Raw genomic sequence first — 26,270 nt, 5'->3', positions numbered from 1 at the left:
GCCCCAGTGTGAATGCACCAGTGGGAGGATGGAGGCCGCCGGCAGCCGGGGATGGACGTCCAGGTACAAGACGACAGGTGTGTGTCTCTCCACGTCCCCTGAACAGAAATACAAGGACGTGGAGCCCAGTCTGAAGATCAAGGAGGTGGATGGCTTGGAGCTGGTGAGGAAGTTCTCAGAGGACATGGAGACCATGCTCCGCAGGAAAGTGGCGGCCGTCCAGGTGCTCAGGCCTGCGGGCTGATGGGACACGGAACCCCCTCCCTGAGCCCCTCTACACCACCTTCTCCTGCCTTGTAGCCCATGAGCCACAAGACCCTTGTAAAGGACGGGGTGGGGGGCAAGCGGAGAGTGGGGAGGGCCGGGCGGGCACCCTGCCTTAGGGAACAGCCTCCAGGGTTGGAGGGTCAACCACGGTGCTGAGAAGGACCTGCGTCAGGACCTCTGGTTCAGTGATGGGACAGAGCAGGGCAGAGTGAGGGTGTAGGAGTCACGGGCTGAGTGAATGGCGGGGGCTGGAGGGTGGGAGCGTAGGGGGGTGAGAGCGGGTGGCGTGAACTCCCTCTCTCCTCCCCCAGCCTCTCCCCTCCTGCCACACAGACCCGCCCTTCATGGCACCCAAGTGCTGCCCTGATGGGGGCCCAGGGCCCAGGTGTTTCGTCACTGCACAGCCACCTGGCTTGGCCTGGTAGAAACGGGACGTGTCACTTCCCTGGCATGAAGTGCTTCCCTGACCCCTGTGGGGACCTGGCTGGTGTAAACCAGCAGGTGCTGTGTGCCAGGAATTGGCCACCCCAGACCAGCGTTATTCCCTCCTTTGGGGGGTCCAGGAGAACAAGGAGGGAGGAGAGGGGTCTGGGCTGTGGACCCACCGGGGAGGCCGAGGCTGTGCAGACGATGGGCGAGGGTGGCCGTGGTGGGGGGACAGGCTGCAGCCCCACTGGTGCCCGCCCATTTCCCCGCCTCCCTGCAGGTTGCCGGGGCCCCCTCTCCCACCTGTGACGATTTGCAGCCTCTTCTCTGCAGGCTTAGTTAGGGCAGGGGCTCTTAGCGTCAGGAAGCAATGAGGGATACCTGGGGACCACCCACAGCAGGGGAGGCTGACCCCCAGAGAAGCCAACACAGTAGTAACACCCGCCTCCTTCAGTCAGCTGGCCTGGGCGGAGTGCAGACACCAGGGCACAGGGATGCCTCTCTTTAGGTGCCAGCCCTCCTGGCGCCAGAGCACAAGAGGTCCTGAGACACCTCCAGAGCCCGGGGCGCTGGGCTCCGGGGGCTCCAGGGGCACCGCATCCTTTCCACGGCCTCAACACGGAAAACCAACCCGGGGGGCACTTGCTCTGTGGACCTTCTCCAAGCTTGAGGCCCTGCTCCCTGCTGGGGGTGCCCCCAGGGCCACAGCCACGGACCCTTCTATGAGGGTGCCCGTGGGGAAATTGCCTGGAGAGCGGCACTCAAATAATCTTTGCCCCATGGAATTTCTTCATCACATCTCGGCATTGGGGTTCGGGAGTAGGGAAGCAAGGAGGGCCCTCCCTCCTTGTTGGGGATAACGCTGGTTCTGCCCAGTGTACACGAGTGTAAATAGAGACCCAGAGGGCAGCGGCTCCCCCTGGCAAAGCCAGCTTAGGAGCTCTGGTCTCCTTTCCCCCACCCCCGGGTTTACTGAGGTATAATTGACAATCAAAAGTTGTGTATACTAAGATGTACAACCTGATGGCCCGATATACACATCCATTGTGAAACAGTCACCCCAACCAAGCCAGCCACCTTATCCATCACTCACAAATGGTAATTGTATTAAGGATACAATGCATTAAGGATAACTGGTATTTTCCTCCCTCCCTTCCTTCTTCCCTCCCTCCCCACCCCTTTCTTTCTTTTTGTATGAGAGGTGAGAACGCCCAAGAACAACCCTCTTAGCAAAGGTCAAGCACACCCTACAATATTGTCACCTAAGCCACCTTGCTGTGCATCAGCTCTCCACAATTCACTCCTCTTGCACAGCCGAGACTCTGTACCCCTCGACCAGCGCCCATTCCACCCTCCCTCAGACCCTGGCAACCGCCATTCTACCCTCTGTTTCTAGGAGTTTGACTAGTTTAGATCCACAGTAAGTGACTCCATGCAGTATGTGCCTTCCTGCATCCAGCTGATTTCACTTGGCCTGACGTCTTCCAGGTGCACCCAGGTTGTCACAGATGGACCAATTTCCATTTGGAAAGAGCCCAAATGTCCACCAGCTGTTGAGCAGATAAACAAAAAGTGGGCTATCCATAAAATGGAATATGATTCAGAAATAAAAAGAAATGATCCCACGTGCCTCAGAGCAAGTAAGCCCGTGCACCACAGCTACTGAGCCCGTGGGTCACAACTACTGAAGCCCGTGCTCCTAGAGCCCGTGCTCCGAAACAAGAGGAGCGCCACTCGCCGCAACTGGAGAAAGCCCGCGCGCAGCAACGAAGACCCGACGCAGCCAAAAATAATAAATAAATTAAATAAATAAATTACTAAGAAAAAAAAGAAATGAATACATGTTAAACATGTCTGATACATGTTAAAATATGGATGAACCTTGGAAACATTGTGCTAAGTGAGAGACTCCAGACACAGAAGGTCAAACACTGGCTGACTCCACCTTTGGCTGCTGACTGTGTACAGACTGAATACAGAGGGAGAGAGACACACAGACACACATTTTAATAGACTCTATTTCTTAAAGCAGTTTCAGGTTGACAGCAAAATTGTGAAGAAAGTACAGAGAGTTTCCATTTACCCCCCTCCACAAACACAGCCCCCCCAAAACTATCCACACGCCCACCAGACGGTGTGTTTGTACAATTAACGAACCTACGCTGACACGTCATTGTCACCCAAAGTCCGCAGTCTGCATGACGGTTCGCTCTCGGTGGTGTACGTTCCGGGCGTTTGGACAAACGTATGACGACGTGTCTCCATCATCAGAGATCACACAGAGTAGTTTCCCTGCGCTAAGAAATCCTGCTTGCCGGCTACTCATCCATCCCTCCCCACAAACCCCTGGCGACCACTGACCTTTGTGCTGTGTCCCTAGCCTCACCTTCCCCACAATGTCATGTAGCTGGAAGGACTCAGTGTGTCACCTTTCAGACTGGCTTCCTGTCCCTGTGACATGCACCTGCCTTCGGGCTACTGTGACTCGTGACGCTGTGAGCATTCGTGCGCAGGTGCTGGTCCGAGAGTCTGTCCCCAGTTCTCGCGGGTGGGCCCTGGCAGTGGACCTTACGGGGCCTCTGGCCTCCTTCCCGCACTGACTCTCCCCTTCCCATCCCCGCCCGCAGAATCTGGTCGAGGCTGCCGAGGAGGCCGACCTGAACCACGAATTCAACGAGTCCCTGGTGGTGAGTCGTCCCCTCCCACAGCCCTGGGAGGTACGGTGCCTAATGTCCCAGCGCCCCAGGGGCTGGGGCCGCCTGAGGGTGGGACATGGGGTGGGAATTGCATAGGCCCGGCTCCATCTTTCAATGTGCACCGGTTTGTATGACGCTGTAGAGGTTTCATTCTGAACCACTGTATCTGAGGAGACATTTATGGCTGGCCAGAGGCCAGGCTGCAGGCCTTCTCTTCAGAGGGAAGCCCCCTGCAGGGACCCCCATTTTGTCCCCCAGGAGCCCTCCCCCCATGCAAGATCTCGGGGTGCTGGCCAGGCTGCCTCCATCTGTCCACCTCTCCCTGAATCTGTGTCCGCCTGTCAGTCTCCAGCGCTGGCTGCGTCCACATACGCCAAAGTGGGGACTGAAGCCATAATCTAGACAGTTTACACCAAAACCCAGAAGAACCAACCATCCGATCCAATGTCTGGATGGGTATTTGCCCCGAATCAGTGATCGTGGCCGGAATCCTCCGCCAGTGTGGACGTGGCGGTCAGTCTGTCCGATATCCATCACGTGTGACGCTCTCTCTCTCTCTCTCTCTCTCTCCCCTTCCCCTCCCTGGGCCCCCTGCCCTCCCATCTTCTCGGTGTCGCCCTAGTTTAACTATTACAACTCTGTCCTCATCAATGAGAAGGACGCAGGCGGAGCCTACGTGGAGCTGGGGGCCGAGTTCGTCCTGGAGGCCAACGCGCACTTCAGCAACCTGCTGGTGAACACGTCTCTGAGCAGCGTGCAGCTGCCCACCAATGTCTACAACAAAGGTGACCGCCAGGACCCCAGCCCGCAGCCCCGCCCGGAGCAAACGGAGGTCCCTGGGGAGGGGGAAGAGGAGTGCGGGTGTGGACAGCAGTCGTGGGCGGCGTTGCTGCAGGCTGTGGGCACACGGGTGTGTGGGTGTGTGTGTGTGCATGCGTGTTCCGCGGGGGAAGACTGATCTCGTTTCCCCTGCACTTCCTCCTATAATCGTACCCTTCAGACCCGGATATTTTGAATGGAATCTACATGTCCGAAGCCTTGAACCCTGTCTTTGTGGAGAACTTCCAGAGAGACCCGACGCTGACCTGGCAGTACTTTGGCAGCTCGACAGGGTTCTTCCGCATCTACCCAGGTGAGGCCGCTGGGAGGCATCTCCACGGTCCTCGGGGCTCCGTCTCTGGGAACAAGGCGACGGAGGCACTGGAGATGGACCCTGGTCCAAAAGCGCCTCCAACCCCCCTCCGTCCCCTTCACAACCTGATAAGCACACTTTCAAGCTGATGAAGGAATGAACAAATGACGCCTCGGTAAGCAGCCAGTAAGCGCCCACCTGGACGCTTGTCCTGTGAGAAGCACATGGGAGGCGGAAAGGAGGGCAAAGCAATTCCCATCTTCACTGGAGAAGTGGGGCAGAGTCACTCATTCAGCAGCGGGGAAGGAAGCGTCACAGGCTAGCGGCCAACCCAGCAGGCAGCAGGGAAGCCCCCTTGTCTACCAACGAACAGAAAACGGAAGCCCCTTCCACGGGGCCTCCAAGAGCGCTGCCTTCTTTTATCTCTCATTTAAAACAATTCACCACCACAGCTCATGCCCACTCGTCTTATTTTAGCCCCCTGTCCAGAAAGCCTTAATATTGCCCTGTTTTCTGAGATAGGAACCGGAAGGTGTGGCTGGCCAGGGTTCTGGACCTCCTCAATCAATAGAAATTGACAAGAGGCCAGACAAGAAACTCAGGCAAGGCTTTAGTGGGGCCCCTGCTGCGGCAGAGAGAGTGAGAACAACAGGTTCCCTTGCTCACCCCCTGTGGGGTGTAGGGGCGAGGCGAGCTGGTTCCTTATATGGGGTGAAGGTAGGGGTGTGTCCAGGGGTCGGGCTGGACGGGCGGCTTAGGTGTTTTGCCCACCCCTTTCTGGTGTTGAGAGCAGGGGGCATGCCCAGTACCCTGCTTTTGCTCCCGGCCCTTCAGAAGTGGCAGTTGGGTTTTTTTGGTCTTTTTGTATCGTGTTGTCCATAATTTGCCCCAGCTCTGCAGGCACGCAGGTATTTTTAGTCCTTCATAGTTTCTTTGTTGCTGGAGGAGACGTCTCTCCAGGTGCAAGCACTGCAGCAGAGGGTCCCAGGTGCCAGGTCCCAGCCTGTCTCAAAGGGTCCTGAGGACAGCCATGTGTGTCCCCTGGGCCTCTCTTAGGAGGAGCACAAAGTGACCTCAGGGCTCACCGGTCTCCCTCAGTGGTACCTCTTGTCTCTGCCCAAATCCACAACAAGCCATTTGGTTCTTTTCCTGTTCTCTGGAGTCTTGATGAACAAGTTCATCCCTCTTCCATGGAACAGCCCTTCAGATGCTTGAAGACAACTCCCATGTCCCTCAAGCCTTCCCCAGGGTGGAAATCCCGCCACATCGGGGCTTCCAGAGCCGTCAACTTGTGTGCAAGCACAAAACTTGCCCATCTGTAAAGCAGGTTGTCGCTGTTGCTGCTGAGTTGCAGGAGTTCTCTATACATTCCGGATATCTCCTCCCATTCTATGGGCGGCCTTTGCACTCCGTCGACTGTGTCCTCTGATACACGGAAGTTGTTGCCTGTGCTTTCTGGTGTCAGCGTAGTGTTTTAGTTATCGTATTGTCTGCTTCTCAATATGTTTGTATTCCCCTGTGATTTCTTCTTTGATCTCTCAGTTATTTAACTGTGTGCTTTTTAAATTTCCAAATACATAGGGATTTGATATTTATCTTTTTAGTATAAATTCCTAGTTCAGTTGCTTTGCAGTCAGAGGACACAGTGTACGTGGTACTGAATATATGAAGTTAGCTGGGATTTAGTTAATAGCCTAGTATGTCATCATGTTGTGTAAATATTCCATGTGTGCTTTAATCGCTGGATGAAAACTTCTGCTACGTCATTAGATCAGGCTTGTCAACCGTATTGTTTAGATTTTCTGTGTCTTTGCTGGTGTTGTGTCTGCTTGACTCTTGTTAGCCCTTATGACACCTTTTAAGTCTGTTTTGTCGGTATTCATAGCGTGATACCAGTATGTTCTCAGTTGGTATTTGCCAGACATATATATTTTTTTTCCATCCTTTTACTTCCAATCTTCTATGTCATTTTGTTTTAGCCATATCTCTTGAAAATAGCTTATAGCTTTTTAATTTTTATGCAAACTGACAACCTCTTTTACCATTTCGCAAGTTAAGCACATTTCCATGTATTATGTTGATATATTTGGACATGCTATTATCTTATTTTTTAAATTTCTACTCATCCCTCTAGTTCTATGTTTCCTTTCTTCGTCTTTTTTAATGATTTATGTTTTTTGATAAATCTCCCCTACCCCTTCCTTCTCTTTTTTTCTGTCAGTTTGGAGCTTATTCCTCTGTTCCCATTCTTTTAGTAATTAGCCCTGCTGTTTTATCAAGCTTTTTTTTTTTTTTTTTTTTTGCGGTATGCGGGCCTCTCACTGCCGCGGCCTCTCCCGTTGCGGGGCACAGGCTCCGGACGCGCAGGCTCAGCGGCCATGGCTCACGGGCCCAGCCGCTCCGCGGCATGTGGGATCTTCCCGGACCGGGGCACGAACCCGCGTCCCCTGCATTGGCAGGCGGAGTCCCTCAACCACTGCGCCACCAGGGAAGCCCTCAAGCATTTTTAACATGCGATATAACAATTAAAATACTATTTCCACCCTCCTCGCAGTCAAAAAAGGGCTTTAGAACTCTCCCACTTGCACCTCCACCTCCCCACCCTGACTTATTTTCATCTAATGTTTCCCTGTTTTTATCCCTGCAAATTGGATACTCTCACTGTTGATATTTGATACAAATACCCCTTGTGTGAGTTCCCAGGCGCTCTCTCTAGGTTCTGGGAAAGCAAGGCCACAGCAATGAACATCACTCCCACAAGACTCCTAGGCGAGCAAAGCTTTTTCATCGAAAGGAGAGCTGGTGCAGCAGAAGGAGGGAAAGGGCGCCAGCTCCCTGGGGACGTCTAGGGAGGGGGGTTAAAGGCCGCGCCGGGGAGGGTGCAGGAGCCTGATCAGCTCGTGCTCGATTCTCGGGTTGGTTGGCGTCCGGTGAGGTTTCGAGCCTCGTCCACCTGGTTTCAGCCAGTCTGGGGCCCACGTGCCCGCGGTCAGCAGTTCTCATCGGTGGTGTCTGCTTCCTGCAGAAACAGCTTAGGAACATGTGCAGACCTTTCTCTGTGTCTCTCAGGGAACTGGGAGTTCGGTGACTCTGCTAGGTGGGGGGTGATCGCCCGCGTTGTCCTTTGGAAACCACGTACTTACATCAGTGGAGCAGAGACAGAGCTCATCTCTCACTCCTGTGGGTCTCCGTTCACCGAGCGCTTTGCTTCACGGGGCCTGTGGCGCCCTCTTGCTAGAGGCCACCCCTCGGTCCTTTTCCACAACGGCCACGCTCTCGCCTCCCTGTCTCAGCAGCGCCCGTCATCCCGGGAGGACACGTCTCATGGTTCTTGCCTCGCTGCCTCTCACCCACAGGGGCCTGTTTCTGACGCACGTGGTGACCTTGGCTTGTGGGGCCCGACTTGGGAAAGCTTCCCTCGAGAGGGTTGACCTCTGTTTCTGCTCGGGGTTGAGGGCACCCCGCCCGGGACCACCAAAGCCCTCTTCTAAGGTTTGGGTTCAGAGCCAAGAACTTCCGTCTCAGCTGCCCCTCTCCGTTGCTGTACCGGGAACCCGTGTCAGACCTGCCAGGCCCTGGGAAGGCCTGGCCTTGGGGAGCTTAGTCTGGTAGCCAAATCACCTCCCCCCGCAGCTAACAGGGAGGGCGCAAACACCAGCAGCTGATCTGCCTGGAGGCAGGTGGGCTGCAGCTCAGAGCCTCGGCTCCCGCCTGCTCTGTGCACGCTCTGCTGGATGGCAATGACGCTAAATAAAAGTCACACCCCTGGGCCTCCCCGTCTAGTTTGATGGGAAGTTTAGCCCCACCGATGAGTCCCAGGAACCACATGGCTGGGTGGGGGGGCGGGGTCCTACCTATGAAATTAACCCAACTCTGGATCGGGGCCGCTGGGAGGTGAGTGTCCCTCCAAGAGCCGGCCTCCCTCAGTTCACAGGGGCTGACCTACTGCCCTGGGGGTCCTGGCCGTGCCGGGTGTCAGCACCCAGGCGGAAGCTCTGGAGCAGCCTCTCGAGCCAGCGAAGAAACCAGACTTTCCTTCCCCAGGCATCAAATGGACGCCTGATGAGAACGGGGTCATCACCTTCGACTGCCGGAACCGCGGCTGGTAAGCGTCCCCGGGGCGAGGCCTCAGGGGCCAGCATCTTTCTGTAGCCTCGGATGTTGCCTCGTTCTCCTGCCCTGAGCCCACCCCCACCCCCAGGGCCGCAGGTAGAACTAATCCAACACAGGAGAAGAAGAGTGTCCTTCTGCATCCCTCTCCCCCGACCCCGTCCCCCCCGTCCCCCTACAGCTGCTCTGCTCCAGCCCTGACCGCATGTGTCTCCCCTGCCCCAAACCTCCTCCCAGGGCTCTGAGCTGTCTTCGCACCAGGCTCTCCCCTCCGTCCTCACCCCTCCTCTGGCAGATCTGTAACCCAGTCTGAGGGGGCATCCAGCTCCCTGCCTTCCCACTGCCAGCACCCCGGGACCAGGGCTGGCCCGAAACAAAGAGGACAAGGGTCACCATGAGCACTTGACCATTCGATGGGCACAGTCCCAGCCACGGCACCCGAAATGGCTCCAGAACTGAGTGGTTCCGGACCTGAGAAACCCCGGGCGTTGACCTGAACTTTGAGCCAGAGTCTGAATGGAAACCAGGGGGACCCGGTCGGCGGCGGTTCTGGCTCGGCTCTCCCACCGTCGGCCTGTCCCTTCCTTTCTGCTAAAGGTACATACAAGCTGCCACGTCCCCGAAGGACATCGTGATCGTGATGGACACGAGCGGCAGCATGAAGGGGCTGCGGATGGCCATCGCCAAGCACACGGTCTCCACCATCCTGGACACGCTGGGGGAAAACGACTTCGTGAACATCATCTCGGTAAACTCGCCTTCCCGTTCCAGAAAACCCGTCCTCTGCCTGCACCGGAATGACCTGTACTTACGGCCACCCGATGCTTCGTGCTGTGAAGGACCCTATCCCCTGAAGCTGAGACTCCCCACCCAAGACAGGCTTCCAGGCGTCCACAGTTTCTGAAATTACGTGGGAAACGCATATGTCCGTTTCTCGGAGTTGGTAGATTTACTCAGGTTCTCAGACGAGGCTGGGGTCCAGTCCAGATGAAGGGGTATCCGAGTAGATCCCTAACTCAGCCCCGCCCATGTGCCCTTGCCTGGCGCCACTGGGGAGAAGCCTCCTGCATCTGCAGGATGGGTGACCCCAGGGCCCTACTTCCATCCTCCCCAAATCCAGGCAGGTCGGGAGGAGGGGCCAGCAGCCCCTGGTCCTGCTTTCACAGCGACTCTCCTGAGGGTCGCTCCACCTGCCCCCAAAAGGTGATGAAGTGGAGGGACAAACAGAAGGAAATGGGAGAGGAGAGTTAGGTAACTCCTGGTCTCCGTGAGCCCCAGGGATGGACGGCACCCAGCTGGCCTCCTGGGAAGATGCCAAGGGCCAGGATTTGAGGGAGAACGTTTAGAGTTAAGGCCCTACTGTTCCCTCCCCTCTACTCAGAGAAAATTGCCCAAAACCTGGGGTCCCCCAAGGTCATATTACACAGGGGCCCGGGTGACCCCACCCCTGGCCCGCCGTGAGTTGCGAGCTCCGTCACTGGGCCCTGACTTTCCCAACTGATCTTGTGTGTTCTGCCCTTTGCAGTACAACGACTACATCCACTACATCGAGCCTTGTTTTAAAGGGATCCTGGTCCAGGCGGATCGGGACAACAGAGAGGTGAGTGTACCTGTGCTGGTCCAGCATCTCCATCCAGGGGTGAGGGTGGCCCTGCACCCGGCCACTCACACCCTCTCGGCTTACCCTGGGGGCATCTGAGAGACATCCGCTGCAGGGGTCCAGCCATGAAAGTAGGGGGTGGGTCCTGCAATCTTGTTCTTCTGGGTGAATAGCTCTGCGCAGCCTCTGAAAGTACGACCAAAGGGGAAGGTTCCCTGGTCCACTGACCGGCTGACCCTCCCCCATCCTCTTCCCCGGGACAGCACTTCAAACAGCTGGTGGACAAGCTGATGGTCAAAGGTGTGGGGGTCGTGGGCCAAGCCCTCAGTGAGGCCTTCCAGATCCTGCAGCAGGTACGGCAGCTGGCGGAGCAGGGGCGCTGGGGTGGTGAGGGGAGATGGGGAGTCATGGCCACGTCCTCCACGCAGTTCCAAGAGGCCGGGCAAGGAAGCCTGTGCAACCAGGCCATCATGCTGATCACCGATGGGGCCGTGGAGGACCACAGGACAGTGCTGGAGAGATACAACTGGCCGCGCCGCAAGGTTCCTCCCTGGGCGGTGGCCGGGGGCCGGGGGAGCGCCTCCTTCTGCCGCGTCCACACGCCCCACCCCGTGGGCCCCAGGCCCCGAGCGAGGGCACGGTAGAGACAGAAGACTGCTGGCTGTGAGCCCCGCCGGGCAAGCCTTCACGCCGGCGGGCATCCCGGCGAGCCTGGGCCCCGGGCCCTTCCTGATGCAAAGGGGTGAAAGTGTGGAATCCAGAGACCCGGCCCCCGATTCAGACACAGACACGGTCAGGCCTCTCGCAGCCGGGACCCTGCTGAGTCCGCCGTGTCTCGTCCACCAGGTCCGGCTCTTCACTTACCTGATCGGGAAGGAAGTAAGTTTTGCTGACCGCTTGAAGTGGATCGCGTGCAATAACAAAGGTGGGTGACGCCACGTGAGGCAGGGCGTCCGGCGGCCTCACCTGAGCGCAGGTGGGAGGGCATCCCCGGACCCCGCAGGTGCTCAGCTGGGCCTCCCACAAAGGGACCCAGAGCAAAGGTGACAGCATCCGCCCCCCTCCTGCTGAGACAAAGCAAGACCCATGTCGATCGTTCCCTGCGGGGCTCTCACCCCCGTGACACCTCCCGCAGCGCGCCTGGAGGTGGTGACTCCCGTTCTGCTGTCTCTTCAAATAAGCCTTATCCAGACTGCCACACGGAAAACCATGTAGACATGGGCCCGACCTTTCAATGTCAGTCGTCTCTGATGTCCAGCCTCCGTTCCTGCTGCTGCAGATGAAGCCCGTGTGCTCTGTTTCTGCTCCAGACAAAAGGCAGAGACCGTCATCTTCTTTAGATTAAGGTTTTGTGTGTGGCAGCCCTCATCTGTCTCTGGCCAGAACCCAAGACCCGGGCCTCGAGGTGCCGACTCGGGTTCCTCGATCCCAGCAGGACATCCGAGAACCTGCTGTGGGTGGCTGACTCTCCCGGCCCTAGTGGGTCGACGTGGTCAGGAAGGCCCGGTCCAGTCAGGGAGGCGCACACATGAGCATCCGGGACGGGACCTCTGCATCGCGCTGAGGGGCAGCGGGGCACAGGCTGCCCAGGGTTCTGGGCGAGGGGCGAGCCCTCCGCATTTGGGGGGTCCAGGCGGGCCTCCTGAAGGACAGGGTTCTAAGGTGAGACAGAAGGAAGTGGTAGGAGTGAGTCAGATGCAGAGAGCGGGGAAGGATGTTCTGGGCCGAGGGAAGGGCATGGTCAAAGGGTCCCAGACAAGAGGCACCCTGGGAATGAAAGCTGTCCCATTCCCCAGAGCTGGCGACAGTGTTCTGTGGGAGGTGACGAGCGGTCACGTGATAAATCGTCACAGCCTTGTAAAGCATTTGCTCTTTTTTTTTTTTTTTTTTTTTTTGCGTTATGCGGGCCTCTCACCACTGTGGCCTCTCCTGTTGCGGAGCACAGGCTCCAGACGCACAGGCTCAGCGGCCATGGCCCACGGGCCCAGCCGCTCTGCGGCATGTGGGACCTTCCCGGACCGGGGCACGAACCCGCGTCCCCTGCATCGGCAGGCAGACTCTCAACCACTGTGCCACCAGGGAAGCCTGGCATTTGCTCTTTTAAATACCGCCTCAGCTGCGGCCCCCTCCCAGTAACTGAGGGACGACAGCAGTCAGGGAAAGGAGGAGGTGGGGCTCTCAGAAAACAGACCCGGGACAGAGCTGCCTGCAGGCACCGCTGAGGACAGCCCTGCAGGGAGTGAGGGGTGGCCTCGCGCCCTGAGTTGAGGCCCTGCTTCTCGGGCAGGGGGAGCCTCAAGGTTCTGCCAAGTCCAGCCAGGGCCAGGCCTTCGTGCCCCCGCAGCACCACTGGCCTCCAGTTGCCCCGGGAGAGGACAGCCTTGGGGAAAGTGGTACCTAGCGGCCCAGGGCAGCTCCCAGCCAGGGGCCCAGCCAAGAGCCGTCGCGGCTGGGGGTGCGCAGGCCCTGCATCCACAGCCATCCGCCCCTCCCCTCCACAGGCTACTACACGCAGATCTCCACTCTGGCAGATGCCCAGGAGAACGTGATGGAATACCTGCATGTGCTCAGCCGGCCCATGGTCATCAACCACGACCATGACATCACCTGGACGGAAGCCTACATGGACAGCAAGGTGGGGCCCCCAGCGAGTGAGAGGTGACTCCTGGGTTGGGAGTGGGGTGGGCAGAGCACGTCCTGGAGAGACACTGGGGGAGCGACACCTTGGCCCGGGAGCCCCGGGAGCAGACCACCCCCCCAGGGCCGCACCCCCGTGGACAGAGCCGTCTGCTGCAGACTCATCCCTCCCTTTTCCCATAATCCTCACCTGCTCTGGGAAGAAAGGGGGCCAACCAGTGATTCAGGACACTACGGCTTAACCAGCGGCCTCCCTCAGGGCCCAAGTTTCCAGCAAGACCTCCTGTAGTTCTCCCCCATGCAGGACCAGACACGGAAGGTAGACAGTCAGATGAGATGTCAGGGAAGGGACCTTCCTGACACGCCTCAAACCCAACACAGACGCAGACACCTGCTCCAGCAGCGTCATAGCAGGCTGGGATTAAGAGACATCTGGAAATAGTGGCTTCGATAGGAGAGAAGTGTGTGTCCCCCTCACGTAAAAGGGGACACGTAAAAAGTGAATGACGAGCCCCCTGGCCCCTTCCCGCTGCCCCCTGCCCCCTGCCATCCCTGGGGTCCACATAGTCCAGGTGGCTAGTGGGGTCAGGACGACTGCGGACGAATTCTAGGCTTCAGGTGGAGGAAGGGAGGGGTGCACACCCCACCTTTAAGAGAAATGTCCAGGGACTCTTACCTGACACTTAATCTGGCATCTCAGTGACCAGAACCTGTCCCCTGTTGACTCCTCGGCCTGTCCTCTTGCTGTCTGAGCCTCTGTTTCTGGGCTCATGCACAGATGGGCTGGTCCCACGGGTGCACCCTCATCCTTGGCATGGCCGAGACCAGAGGCCTGGGTGAGCCTGGGTGTGCTCAGGGGCTGGGCCGCATACTCGGGGCTCTGGGGCCCCCTCCGGCTTAGGGCTTCATTCGCTAAGTGACGTCAGCCCGCTCCCCTGTCCGGCCTTCCCCGTCCAGCCTTTCCCCCAGCTGTCTTCATGCAGAGAAGGGAAGCCTCCTTGGGGATTTCTTCCTCCCGTTGGAAGGTGCCCCTGAGTTGTGGTTGAAGTGGCGGCTTGGGTCCCCAGTCTGTGGACACTGCCCTTCGCTCGTCCCCCTGACAGCTCTCTACCCGCAGGCGCAGAGCATGGCGCTGCTGACCACCGTGGCCATGCCTGTCTTCAGCAAGAAGAACGAGACGGTAAGTGTCTGCTCACGAGCGGCTGCCCGGCTTAGAGCTCCAGCCACTGCCTGGCGTCGTTAGACCTGTGGCTCTTGACGTGGCCTCAGAGCCGCCTTGGGAGGGTTTAAGGTCAGGTTCCAGGCCCTGTGCCCAAGTAGCCATGTCAGAATCTCTGGGTCGGGAGGGGATGGGGCAGGGGCCACACTTCCCAAAGCCGCCCCGTGATTCTGTTCATCCAGCCTGGCGCTGACCCGCTGCTCTGGACTTGGGACCCTGGCTTGGGGATCAGGGCCAGAGGGGTCACCTGCCAGGCTTCCGGCAAAAGCACACGGAACCTGCTAGTGTGGGCAGGCCCTGGCTTGTTCGTAAAGGCTCTGGTGGGGAGTGGGAGCCGTCCGTCCTCTACCTGGACAGGGAGTATTCCCTCACGGGCCCTGGGCGTTTCAGGGCCCCTAGATGAGGGGCCCTGGGATCCCAGTACTTCAGCCTCTCCTGTGAAAGCTCATATTTCATTCAACTTTGTAGTTCATTTAAATATTAAACTTAAATGTTAATACTGGACATTAATCTTCCCAGTGGCTGAGATTACTCCTGGGGCCTCTTCTAGTAGGTTCTAGATTTTTATTCCAGGGAGCTCTGCCTAAAATCTAACTGCAGAGCAAAGACCACCTTAGGTCCAAGTGGCTTCCTCTTCCGGGCTCTGGAAAGGCCGTGGGTTCAGTTTGGCCTCGTGCATGGGAAGCCTGGTCCCCCCTGAAGCTGGCATTTCCTTCCAGCGATCCCACGGCATCCTCCTGGGTGTGGTGGGCTCTGACGTGGCCCTGAGAGAGCTGATGAAGCTGGCGCCCCAGTACAAGGTGAGCCCGGTCAGGCCCCCAGGTAGGGTCACGGGCCTCCCAGGAGTCACCCCACCAGGCTCTGGAGGCTCCCTGCAGGCAGTGCAGCCAAGCTCACAGCTGGGACGGGGCCTGCGGCCGCCCCTCAGCCCCACCCCAATGTCACACCCCCGACGCCCTATTCCCCCTCCCCGGACACCCCACCCCCAGACATCCCCCCATCCTGCCCCCCACATCCCACCCCCGGACATCCCGCCCTTAGAGACGTTTGGGCACAGAGCAGGGGAACCGAAACTTGGGCCCCTGGGACGCTTGGTCACGGCAGCCGCGACGTGCTCTGTGGCCTTCGGCACGTCTGTGCCGTCCTGGTCCGCCTGCCCACCACGCAGCCCCATCTGGGGAGGAGCGAGGCTGTGTAATCAAAGCCCCAGAGCAGTGGTGGAAGGAGGCAGGTGGTGACGTTCGTTGTTATGGTCACTGCCGACTGGAGCAGCTGGAGCAGAATTCAGAGTGAGCGGCTGGAAGCTGCCCAGCTTGTTCATACTGTCGCCAAAACGGGGCTGTGAGAGGTGGTCTTCCCGCCCGTGGCCCCGCCCCCTGCCCGGCCCCAGTCCTCCTGCACAGATACCCCCTGACCCCCTCCATCCCTGTCTTCCTAGCTCGGGGTGCACGGCTATGCCTTTTTGAGCACTAACAATGGCTACATCCTCTCACATCCTGACCTTCGACCCCTGGTAGGTACCAATCCTATTTGCCTCGGGGGTCTTAACTGTGCGGGATGTGGGGGTAGTTCATACAGACGGTTAAAACAACGAACACGCCTTCAGCTCCATTTAAGAACCCGATGGACTACAAGAAAAAAATTAAGTCATGGTCCCTGTTTTCAAATTGCTTATGATCTAGCAGGAGAGACAAGGCAGAAATGCACGAACTGGTAGCAGCCAGTCTGCAGGGAGCCTGTCATGAGTGTGCAGTGTCCCTGGAGGACCCGTCCCCTTCCCCGTTGTCACCCCGTCAGTCACCCCACGCTCTGTCTTGGAGTCTGACTGTGTGTCCCCAGATCGCCAGGGGCCACCCCAAGGGCGTAAGTGCCAAGTTAACACTACAAACGGCAGGAGGCGTCCCCCACGAGCTGGGGAGCAGAGCTGAGGCTGCCCTGAGGATGTGTCCCCAGGGCTCCTGCCCCCTTCCAGCTCCCTCCATCCCAAGGCGGGAGCCCATGGCGTTTTCACCTGCGTTCAGATGAGCGGCCGAGGCCAGGAGAGAAAGCAGCAGCCTTTTATCTAAGGTGCTGCCTCCCCGGCCGGGGGGCTCCCCGAGACCTCCATCCGTGGCAGTAGTGGCCACACCTCCCAGTGTGGTTGTTGGGAAGCGGGGAGGGGAGTTGGGGTCCCAGCGGCATCGCGACCCTTCCCCTCCACCAGTCTCCTCTGGAGTCAAGGTTGGCACTGAGGACAGCAGCACCGCGGGCGCCTTTCCGAGCTCTCTCCTGCCCAGGTGCCACAGAGAGACCAGCCTAGGCCACACTGCTGTCCGTTCGGGTCAGACAGACGCTGAGTGACCAAAGGCACTGATTGAGCTATTTAAGGAAACGCTAGGGGTTCAGAGTTGAGAGAGACCAAGAACACTGACCTCTACCAGCGGGTCCTGTGGGGGGCAGCCCCAGGGCCAAGAAGATGACTCATTGGGGAAGAACAAAAATGTTGGCCCTTTAGAATTAAGGGGCCCCAGTCCCAAACCTGTCTTTACATCTATGTAGTGTGGATGAACATAAGGTCTCAAGCAACCCATGCGTACTGGGGGCCCGTCGCACGCCTGACCCAATCACACTCCGAGACGCTGTCAACAGACATTTATGGTCCAGTTAAGGAAACAGACTTACACAAATGAAACGATGAGAGAGCTGTACCACGCAGAACATTATCCCATACAGCAAAGCCAGCACAGTGAGACTCCCGTGGAGAGAGCGATCCCTTCATGACAGGCGTCGAGGAGAAGAATAGCTGAGTTTAAAAAAGAAAAGTCATAGAGGACATGCCTAGTAATAAAGGAGGGGCCGGAGCCATACTTTCGGCCTGAAATGTCTCCACGTCAGTGCCCAAACTAGGAGTAACGGAAGCGGAATTACGGTTTCCTGAGGAGCCCGGGACGGCCTTTCAGGTATCCTCAGGAACTAGGAGGTGGCGATGAGCCGGGAGGGTCACTCCTTACTCAAGAGCACCGCCCTGAACAGGAGCGCAGGGCAGGGCTGCTTGTCATGAGAATAGACTTTCAACAGGCCAAGAATGGGAACATCGTTCCAGCACAGGCAAGAAACTGGAGACACTTTCTTGAGAAAAGAGGAAACTTGCTGAAGCAAGATACACAGTGATGGGGGACGTCAGCCATTCAAGCATCTGTGGGGGGCCTCGTCCTGCTAAACAGAGACCTCTGCTTAATTCCTAATGACCCTGATGATAAACTATCCTCTTTCCTTTTTTTTTTTTTTTTTTTTTTTGCGGTACACGGGCCTCTCACCACTGTGGCCTCTCCGGCTGCAGAGCACAGGCTCCAGACGCGCAGGCCCAGCAGCCATGGCTCACGGGCCCAGCCGCTCCGCGGCATATGGGATCTTCCCGGACCGGGGCTCGAACCCGTGTCCCCTGCATCGGCAGGCGGACTCCCAACCACTGCGCCACCAGGGAAGCCCCTCCTCTTTACTTTTTTGATCTATCACCAAATTAAACCTGGGGAATGCTACAGACCTAACAGCAGATGACTTGACGATATCTCTCTTGGTGTCAGAGAGAGAGAAGTCAGGGCCAGAAAATGATAATAACACTCAAAGAATGTTGATGAATGGTCCTGTCACGCTGGATGGAGGGCTTTATCGGGCTTTGCGGAATCTGTCTGTCCTTGGCTCTGCTCGCTCAAAAATTCTATCAACAAAGACTTCCCTGGTGGCGCAGCGGTTAAGAATCGCCTGCCAATGCAGGGGACACGGGTTCGATCCCCAGCCTGGGAAGATCCCACATGCCACAGAGCAACTAAGCCTGTGCGCCACAACCACTGAGCCTGTGCTCTAGAGCCCGCAAGCCACAGCTACTGAAGCCTGCGCGCCTAGAGCCCATGCTCCACAACAAGAGAAGCCACCGCAGTGAGAAGCCCACACACCACAATGAAGAGTAGCCCGCGCTGGCCGCAACTAGAGAAAGCCCGTGCGCAGCAACAAAGACCCAATGCAGCCAAAAATTTTTAAATCAATCAATCAATAAACTGCACACAAAAAATCCTATCAACAAGATGAAAACACAGAAGGAGATGCCATGGGATATGGAAGGTATGGCTAATACATGAAGGGAGAAAATTAGTATTCAGAAAGTATTCTTCTAAAACGATGGGCTGGAACTAAGGAGATGAAATATATTAGGAATGCATGGAAAGTCGTGCAGCATACTCGATGCCCAAGCAGAAGATGGTAAAGCTGTGACTTAACAGTGCATCACAAGGAAGGTCAAGGGAATCTAATGGGCTGAAAACTCGGTTTGACCTGTCGGGCGAGGTAGCTGTCCTGGATTAGCAGAATCAGAGGCAGCGGTCAGAGCCGTACGATGTTTTGGTCTGCACGGGTCACACCCCACCCCACACTGGTCAGACTCCACCTGAAATAGCGACTGTCCCAGGCACTCTGCTTCGAGAGTGACATTGACAAAGCAGAAGAGAATCAGAGGGAGCTGAGGCATCTGCGAACTGGGAATGTTTAGCTCGGGGAGGGGACGTCTTAGCAGTGACGAGCATCCCCGAAAACCCTCAGGGGGGTCGGGTGGAAGCTCTCTCTCTGTGTAGCTCTGGGGAGAGGCCTAGGACCCGTGGGTAAAGTCACAGGGAGGCAGGTTTCAGCTCTGCATGAGGAAGAGGTTTCTAACAACGCGAGTCCAAACCTAGGACAAGCGTACTCGCGATGGGAGCTCCTTGGTGTGTGAGATACTCTCCCCGAGGCCGGGAGACCATCTGACTCAAAGGTTGGCCAGGGCCGCTCTGCCTTGGGGGGAACGTGGCCCGCACGACCACGAGGAATCGCTGAGCTTCTCTGGGTTGTGACTGTGCCAGACAGGCTTTCTGGAAGGGCCGGGGCTTGTGTTAACCTCCCGTCTCTCCCCCGACTGGCGCACTCAGTACAGAGAGGGGAAGAAACTGAAGCCCAAGCCCAACTACAACAGCGTGGACCTCTCGGAAGTGGAGTGGGAGGACCGGGCCGGAACCGTGAGTGGGCAGCCGGGAGGGGGTCGGTTGGCTGGACAGCGGGTCCCGGGGCCACAGGCGCTGAGCTCAGCCCCCTGCCTTGGCCCAAAGCAGAAGCAGTGCCTCTAACGGGCAGCCCCCCCACCCTCCACAGAGAGAACAGTCTCTTCCTCTGGGGCTGAAGGAGCACACGTCTGTGAGCCACAGAGTCTGGGTGTGAGGGCGTTTTAGGCTGGCCTGGGTGTTGGAAAACTTGCATCTCAGGGCTCGGCCACCGTGTTTCCTCGCCCATCAGCCCACTGGGAGCATCCTCTGAGTGAACTCCAGAATTCCAGCTCAAGGGAGCCTGGCAGCCGGTCTATATTGCCACCTGTAGCCTGCTTGCAGGAGAAAGGGGAAAACGCAGCGTGTCCCCAGGGGTCACCTCCAAGGCAGTGTTCATTGCTTCATGGTCCTGTGTGAGCCGAGTTCTATTATCTGTTCTATTACTAATTCTATTACCTTTCCCCCTGAAGCTGAGAACAGCCATGATCAACAGGGAGACAGGGTCTCTCTCCATGGACGTGAAGGTTCCGCTGGACAGAGGGGTAAGGCGGTCAAGGGAAAGACTGGGGTCTGCTCCCAGGAAGCGGCGTCATGGTTAACTGGGGTTGGTGGTGGTGACAAAGGACCTGGCTGAGTTCGAGCTAAAACCTTGAGAGCTTGCTGGAGCCTGGAGGGCCCTAGTGGGGGGCCCGGCCCAGCGGGCATCGGCCCCATGGAGCACCGGCCGGGGAGCTACCGCTCTCCAGGGCCTGGTTCTCGGGGCCGCAGAGCGAGGCCGTGGCCAGCCCAGCCCTTCGCAAGTCTTCCTGCTGCCTGCCATGTGGCCCTTTTGTTGTTTATGGTGGAAAGGGGGAAAGTGACAGTTAATTTTGCCAATCGTTAGCAGCTCTTGTAAAACATGTTATATGGGAAGAGGTTGAAAATAATTGCTACTCCGTAGAGCAATTTCCACCCATGGCAACCACAGATAATCAGGCCAGGTCCCCGCAGCCGTGCCATTCCTGTCACCACAGACCCGCGCGTCGCTTACAGAAGACCGCTTCACCTTCTCGCTGAGAAGGTCCCCCTGCGTTTGCACTGGCGGGGCTTTGTCCCTTGACATATTTGCAAATGTCACCTCCTCCCTCACGGCCACCCCCGCATCCCCTCCGCTGCCCATCGGCCTCTGCGGAGAGAACGCGGGCATGGGTCGGCAACTATTAGATCCAAGTTCTTCCACAAACACGGACCCCCGTGGAAGCCTAACAGGAAAGCGCTGGGAAGGAAAGCAACTCTGCATTCCTTTTAGATGCGTGCGCTGGTTTTCACTGGGACACGTCTCATTTCTGTGGGATCTGCCTGTTGTTTATAAGCTCCGGGCTGAGAGGGGCCTCCCTCGGGCAGGCTGGGCAGCATCCCTGATGTCCCACCAGGCCCAGCAGGTCCTTCTCTTGATCCAAAAAGGCAGAGGTTTCTTCCACGCGCCTCCACCCTTATCCCAACCGGACCCCTGCTCCTGGGCACCAGGGAGCGCGCAGCCACCCGGCACTGCCCGAGCACATCAGGTGGGACCTGCTTCCAGGCTACAACGTGAGTTCCACGCACAGGGCGAGGTCTAACTCAGACCAGCTCAGGAAGGGCTCCCAGTGCCGCGTCCTCATGTGGCCTTCACGCTTCTCAAAGCGACCGAGGGATGGTCCTAACCAGATCCAGGCAGTCTGGACATCTCCTGAAACCGCTGTCCAGCCCTTCAGAACGTGTTCACTGCTGTTAATAAACCGTCCAGGTAAAATTTGCAGTTTGACAAAGGCTTCCGGGCATGCGGTGCTCTGACATGAAGAAATAGGGTGATGCTGACCGTGGTCACGACCGGGGTGGACATTTCCCAGCACATCGAGTTCTCGCCTTACCTCCACTGCAACGAATCATGATGATGATGCCAGCTCACATTTATGAGAAGCTGGACTACACTCCATAAGCCTTCACTCACTTCCCACAACCCTGTGATGTATGTCCTGTCCTATCCCCATTTTACCGATGCGGAAATTCAGAAAGCAAAAACTTGCCCGGGGCGACGTAGACCAGCGGTCCCCAGCCTTTTTTACACCAGGGACCGGTTTCGTGGAAGACAGTTTTTCCCCGGATTGGGGCGGGAGGAGGATGGTTCAGGCGGTAACGCGAGCGGTGGGGAGCGAGGGGTACTGCGGACGAAGCTCTGCTCACCCGCCCGCCTGCCACCCACCTCCTGCTGTGCGGCCCGGCTCCTAACAGGCCGTGGACCGCTACTGGCCCGCGGTGCAGGGGTTGGGGACCCCTGAGGTAGACGATCAATCTCCAGGCCTGTGTGCTTGGGTCTGATTCTGACCACACGCTCCCGACCACGGCTGTGCAAGGCCTTCCCGTGGGACAGGCCCTGATTTCTCCACTCACTCTCCAGAATGAAAGATTTCCCGGGTCTCTTTAGAGATGCCTTTCTGTCCCTTCTTTAAATTCACTGTCTTCTCCTCTCCCTCCACCCATTACACCATGACTCAGCCCTCTTTAATCAATCGTTCCTCTCTTTACTCTCATGCCCGGAAGCTCCTGTGCCTGCCCGTGTAGACGGGACACTTTGCTGGTACGAAGGACACCATGGTGGAATCCAGCCTCTCACTGCTGTGGTGATGGTGCCCCTCCCTCAGCTCAGCCTACGTCTACCTTACGGGGTCCTCAGCAGAAACACCCTTCAGGTCTAGGCCCAGGGAGGCTTTCTTAAAGCATTGTGGGAATATCCGATATCATTCAAGCCATTCTCCTGGCAGGCCATAACCTGCTTGGTCATTTTCTCCAGGGGATTTTGCATGCGTCCTTATTTCCCAGGGATTAATTCAGACCTTTCTCCATCTCCCCTAAACTCCAGACAGGCAACTATGGTAGTGCTACTGAGGACAGTGGCAGCAGCCCAGCATGATGAGAGCAGGGCCCACAGACTCAAAAGCCTGCGGGACCAGATCAGCCGAGTTCAGGAATGTAAATGAGAGAAGCAGACAAGCCTCCGTGCTGCGGAGCCTGGGAGCCACGGCAGGCTGCAGAGTGCGGGCCCCTCGGAAGGATTCGGCTAGGAATCCATGCTGTTAAGCGTGTGCAACTAATTCCAAAAATGTGAGAAACACAGTCTGGCCCAATATCTAGGGTCTCCAACTTGTGAGGAGCCCACGAGCTAAAGAGGCTTCAACCCTTGAATCGAGAGAAGTGCACGGAGTGAGGTGTACGCTTATATGGCTCTTTCCCCAAAGGGCTCACCCCAGTCCATCTGGAATGGAACGACTAGAAGTCAAGCAGAGATCTGTTGTTATCATCTTGAAGTGTCAGAGAACAGACTTTGGGCTCCCAGAGTGTCATAAAATGAGGGGAGATACCCCAGAAATGAGGGAGTCACAGGTGGGCTGGCCCTAACATATGTATGCAAGTTCCTCTCCAATTCCTGACTGACCTTGAAGCTACACATCTCCAGGGGGACTCCAGGCAACAGCTTGAGAGCTGGAAGTCAGAGCAGGGACTTCACTGCTTCCTGTGGTCGTGGGGAAAATTTGGAGTCACACCAGGGTGAGGAGGCTCAGTAAATACCTCAGAATTTTCTTTGAAAGCACAGAAGAACTACACCTTGGGAGCAAAGACTATGTCCCAAGACCAAGGGATTCACCCTAGACCTAAAGACAAAGTTGAAGCAGACCCACCCTAGGGAAAATGTAATCCAAGTCTCTGAAGCTCAAGGTGGTCAGCCAGCCATTTCTCTGCTGAGTAAAGTAGAAATCAACACTCCCTGGAGGAAGACAGAGTATCTACAACCTATTCTCCACAATAGCCAGCAGACACATGAAGAAACAAGATGACGTTTCCCTTCTTAATAAAGCAGTCTTATTTGTGATCCATAGATGACCCAGCTACTGAAATTAGAAGAAGGACTTTCAAGCAGATATGATAAATAGGCACAAGGAATTAAAGGAAAAGATGGTCATCATGAGTGAACAGATGGAGAATCTCAGCAGAGAAATGTTTAGGATTTAATCAAAGAAGCAGGACCACTACAAATGATATGAATATAGGGTTTTATTGTAGGGGGTAGACCTAATGAAATGGTGGGAGCTGGTAAAAATGTCTACAGAAGGCAGGTGTCTCTGCCTCTAGTCATGAGCTTGAAGTCATCGTAGGTTGGCAGGGCCAGCGATTGGGAAGGAAAACTGGATGAGATGTGGGAGAAAGCAAGAACAAACTGGAACCCATGAGGAAGAATAGGAACCCATGAGGACAAACTAAAACCAGCATCCGTCTCCCACTATCTCCAGCCACAAGGATGTGGGACCTGCAGAAGGAGCTCATGCCCTTCACCTGGGCCTGCACGCTCACTGGCTCAGATCTCAGAGAGACTGAAGGAGGAGGTCCAGTGGCAGCTGCCCGTCCCAAGAAGGGAAGCCAGCAGAGCAGAGTGAGCTGCCGCAGGGCCCCATGTGCTGTACCCACTCCAGTGTGTAACACGGCCGCGGCTTTGCTCTCCCGTACAAATCTCACGCAGACTCCTCATCTGGCCAACCCTAATTTGGAACCATACAGGGAAGTGAGTCTGAAAAAAATGTAATTCCAGCTTAGCTGACTTGACACAGTGTAAGACCAGCACAAGAACCAAGTGGAAATTCTAAAACTGAAGAGTGCAACACCTGAAAGGAAATTCCTACAGGATGGAATTAACAGCAGATGGGAGGGGAAAGGACAGTGACTGTGAAGACAAATAGAAACTATCCAATGTAAGGAACAGAAAGAAAAGTGTTTTAAGAAATTATTCTTCAGTTACCTGTGGGTTAATATCAAGTGGTCTAACGTATGTCCTTAGAGTCCCAGAAGGAAGGAGAAGGGACAGAACAGAAAAAAGTATTTGAAAAACTAATGCCCCAAATGTCCTGAGTTTAGTGAAAAACATCAACCAATAGATGCAAGATTCTCAGCAAAACCAAGCAGAATTAAAAAAAAAAAAATCCACACCTAAACACACCATAGTCTGCCTGCTGTGAATCAAAGAGAAGGGAAAATCTTTTTTTAAAAAGTAAATTTATCTACTTATTTATTTATTTTTGGCTACGTTTTGTCTTCATTGCTGCGCGCGAGCTTTTCTCTAGTTGCGGTGAGTGGGAGCTGCTCTTCGTTGCAGTGCAAGGGCTTCTCACTGTGGTGGCCTCTCTCGTTACGGAGCATGGGCTCTAGGTGCACGGGCTTCAGTAGTTGTGACACGTGGGCTCTAGAGCCCAGGCTCAGTACTTGTGGCACACGGGCTTAGTTGTTCCGTGGCATGTGGGATCTTCCCGGGCCAGGGCTCGAACCCGTGTCCCTTGCACTGACAGGCGGATTCCTAACCACTGTGCCACCAGGGAATTCCTGGGAAAATCTTATTTAAAAGCTAGAGGAAAACAGTAATAGGGGAAAACAATAGTAAGAATGATGGCTGACTTCTCATCAAAAACAATAACGTAATGTTGTTAAAAACCAAAAGAAAAAACTGTCAACCCAAAGTTCCGCATATAGAGGAAATATCCTTCCAAAAAGAGGTGAAGTAAAGACAGATTCAGATAAAAGAGATCAGAGTTCATCCCTCGGAAAAATGCTTGAGGAATTCTTCAGGCAGAAGAAAAATGACACAGATGGAAACTCAGATCAACACAAGGAAACGAACAGCGTTGGAAATGGTAAATACGTGGGCGAAGTTAAAACTTCATTCATTTTTTAACTCCTCAGAAAGACAACTGACTATTTAAAGCAAAAATGTTGACATTGTATTGTAAGGTTTGCAACTTGTAGGATACATGGCAACTGCCACACACAGTGGAGTTATCCCCTTACATGAACAGATTAAAGGAAAACACCACATGGTCATCCCAACTGATACTGAAAGAGCATCTGACAAAATTTAACTGGGAACAGAAGGAAACTTCCTCCATCTGATAAAAGGCATCTGTGAAAAAGCTCACTTTTAATGATGAAAGATTGAGCACTTTCTCCCTAAGGTTGTGAACAAGGTAAGGGTATCTGGTTTCACCACTTCTGTTAACACTGCTCTGGACCTTCCAGGACCTATCTTTGCAATAAGGCAAAGAAACAAAATAAAAGGCACAAAAATCAGAAAGGAAGAAGTAAAACTCTCTTTGTTCACAGTAAGATGATTGTTTACATAGAAAATCCCGAGAATCTGCAAAACAGCTGCTGGAACTAACAGGAAATTGAGCAAGTTCACAGAATACAAGGTCAATATTATAAAAATCAATTGTATTTTTATATATAGGAGCAAACATTTGGGAAATGAAATTATTTTTAAGTTCCAACTTCAATAGCATCAAACAATATAAAATACTTAGGAATCAATTTAACAAAGACATATACAACCTCTACATTGAAAATGACATAACACTGCAGAAAACATGTCAAAGAAAAAAATAAATAGAAAGATATAACCATGTGTATGGGTTGTAAGATCAATACTTCTAAGATGTCCATTCTGCCCAAATTGATCTATAGATCCAACACAATCCCAATAAAAAGTTGAACAGACTTCTTCTAGACATAGAAGACGGTGATTCTAAGATTTATATGAATATGCAAAGGACCTAAAATGGTCAGAACTGTTGAAAAAAAGAACAAATTTGGACGATTCACACTACCTGATTTCAAAATTTACTGCAAAGCTACAGTAACCAAGCAGAATGGTATTGACATACAAATAGACAAATGGATTGATGGAATGGAATAGAAACTCCAGAAATAAACTCACGTGTCATCGGTAGATTTTCAGTAAAGACACTTTGACAAATCAATGGAGAAAGGAAAATCTTTTCAACAAATGGTGCTGGAACAACTTAATAAATGTATGAAAAAAATAGACGTTGAGACACACTCACACAGTACGCAAAAATATTTGAGATGTACCGTAGCTCTCAATGTAAACCCTAAAACTGTAAGCCTCCTACAAGAAAATGTAACTGAAAGTCTTCACCACCTGAGGTTTTGCAAAGATTTCTTAGACAGAACACCAAAAGCACTAAACATTAAATAACATTTGATAAATTGAACTTCATCGAAAGGCACAATTAAGAAAATGAAAAAGCAACGCACAGACTGTGTCCAGACGATAAAGAAC

The 26,270-nt window shown here is 55.0% G+C and overlaps 1 protein-coding gene across 1 annotated transcript in view; it reads left to right on the top strand.

Annotated features, from left to right (window-relative positions):
* Positions 1-26,270, top strand: part of CACNA2D4 (calcium voltage-gated channel auxiliary subunit alpha2delta 4) — a 97,247-nt gene that overhangs the window by 21,361 nt on the left and 49,616 nt on the right. Inside the window, exons 10-25 of the mRNA XM_060307002.1 lie at positions 107-223; positions 3,321-3,380; positions 4,012-4,174; positions 4,390-4,521; positions 8,566-8,626; positions 9,229-9,379; positions 10,157-10,231; positions 10,495-10,584; positions 10,660-10,773; positions 11,078-11,156; positions 12,733-12,882; positions 13,972-14,048; positions 14,807-14,887; positions 15,526-15,600; positions 19,022-19,108; positions 19,603-19,674. Coding sequence (XP_060162985.1) covers positions 107-223; positions 3,321-3,380; positions 4,012-4,174; positions 4,390-4,521; positions 8,566-8,626; positions 9,229-9,379; positions 10,157-10,231; positions 10,495-10,584; positions 10,660-10,773; positions 11,078-11,156; positions 12,733-12,882; positions 13,972-14,048; positions 14,807-14,887; positions 15,526-15,600; positions 19,022-19,108; positions 19,603-19,674 — 1,584 coding nt within the window. The remainder of the gene's footprint in view (positions 1-106; positions 224-3,320; positions 3,381-4,011; positions 4,175-4,389; positions 4,522-8,565; positions 8,627-9,228; positions 9,380-10,156; positions 10,232-10,494; positions 10,585-10,659; positions 10,774-11,077; positions 11,157-12,732; positions 12,883-13,971; positions 14,049-14,806; positions 14,888-15,525; positions 15,601-19,021; positions 19,109-19,602; positions 19,675-26,270) is intronic.

Source organism: Globicephala melas, chromosome 10 (assembly GCF_963455315.2).
Source record: "Globicephala melas chromosome 10, mGloMel1.2, whole genome shotgun sequence".
Classification (NCBI taxonomy): Eukaryota; Metazoa; Chordata; class Mammalia; order Artiodactyla; family Delphinidae; genus Globicephala; species Globicephala melas.
Note: the sequence above shows the minus strand (reverse complement) of the source record. Positions and strands in the feature narration are given on the sequence as shown.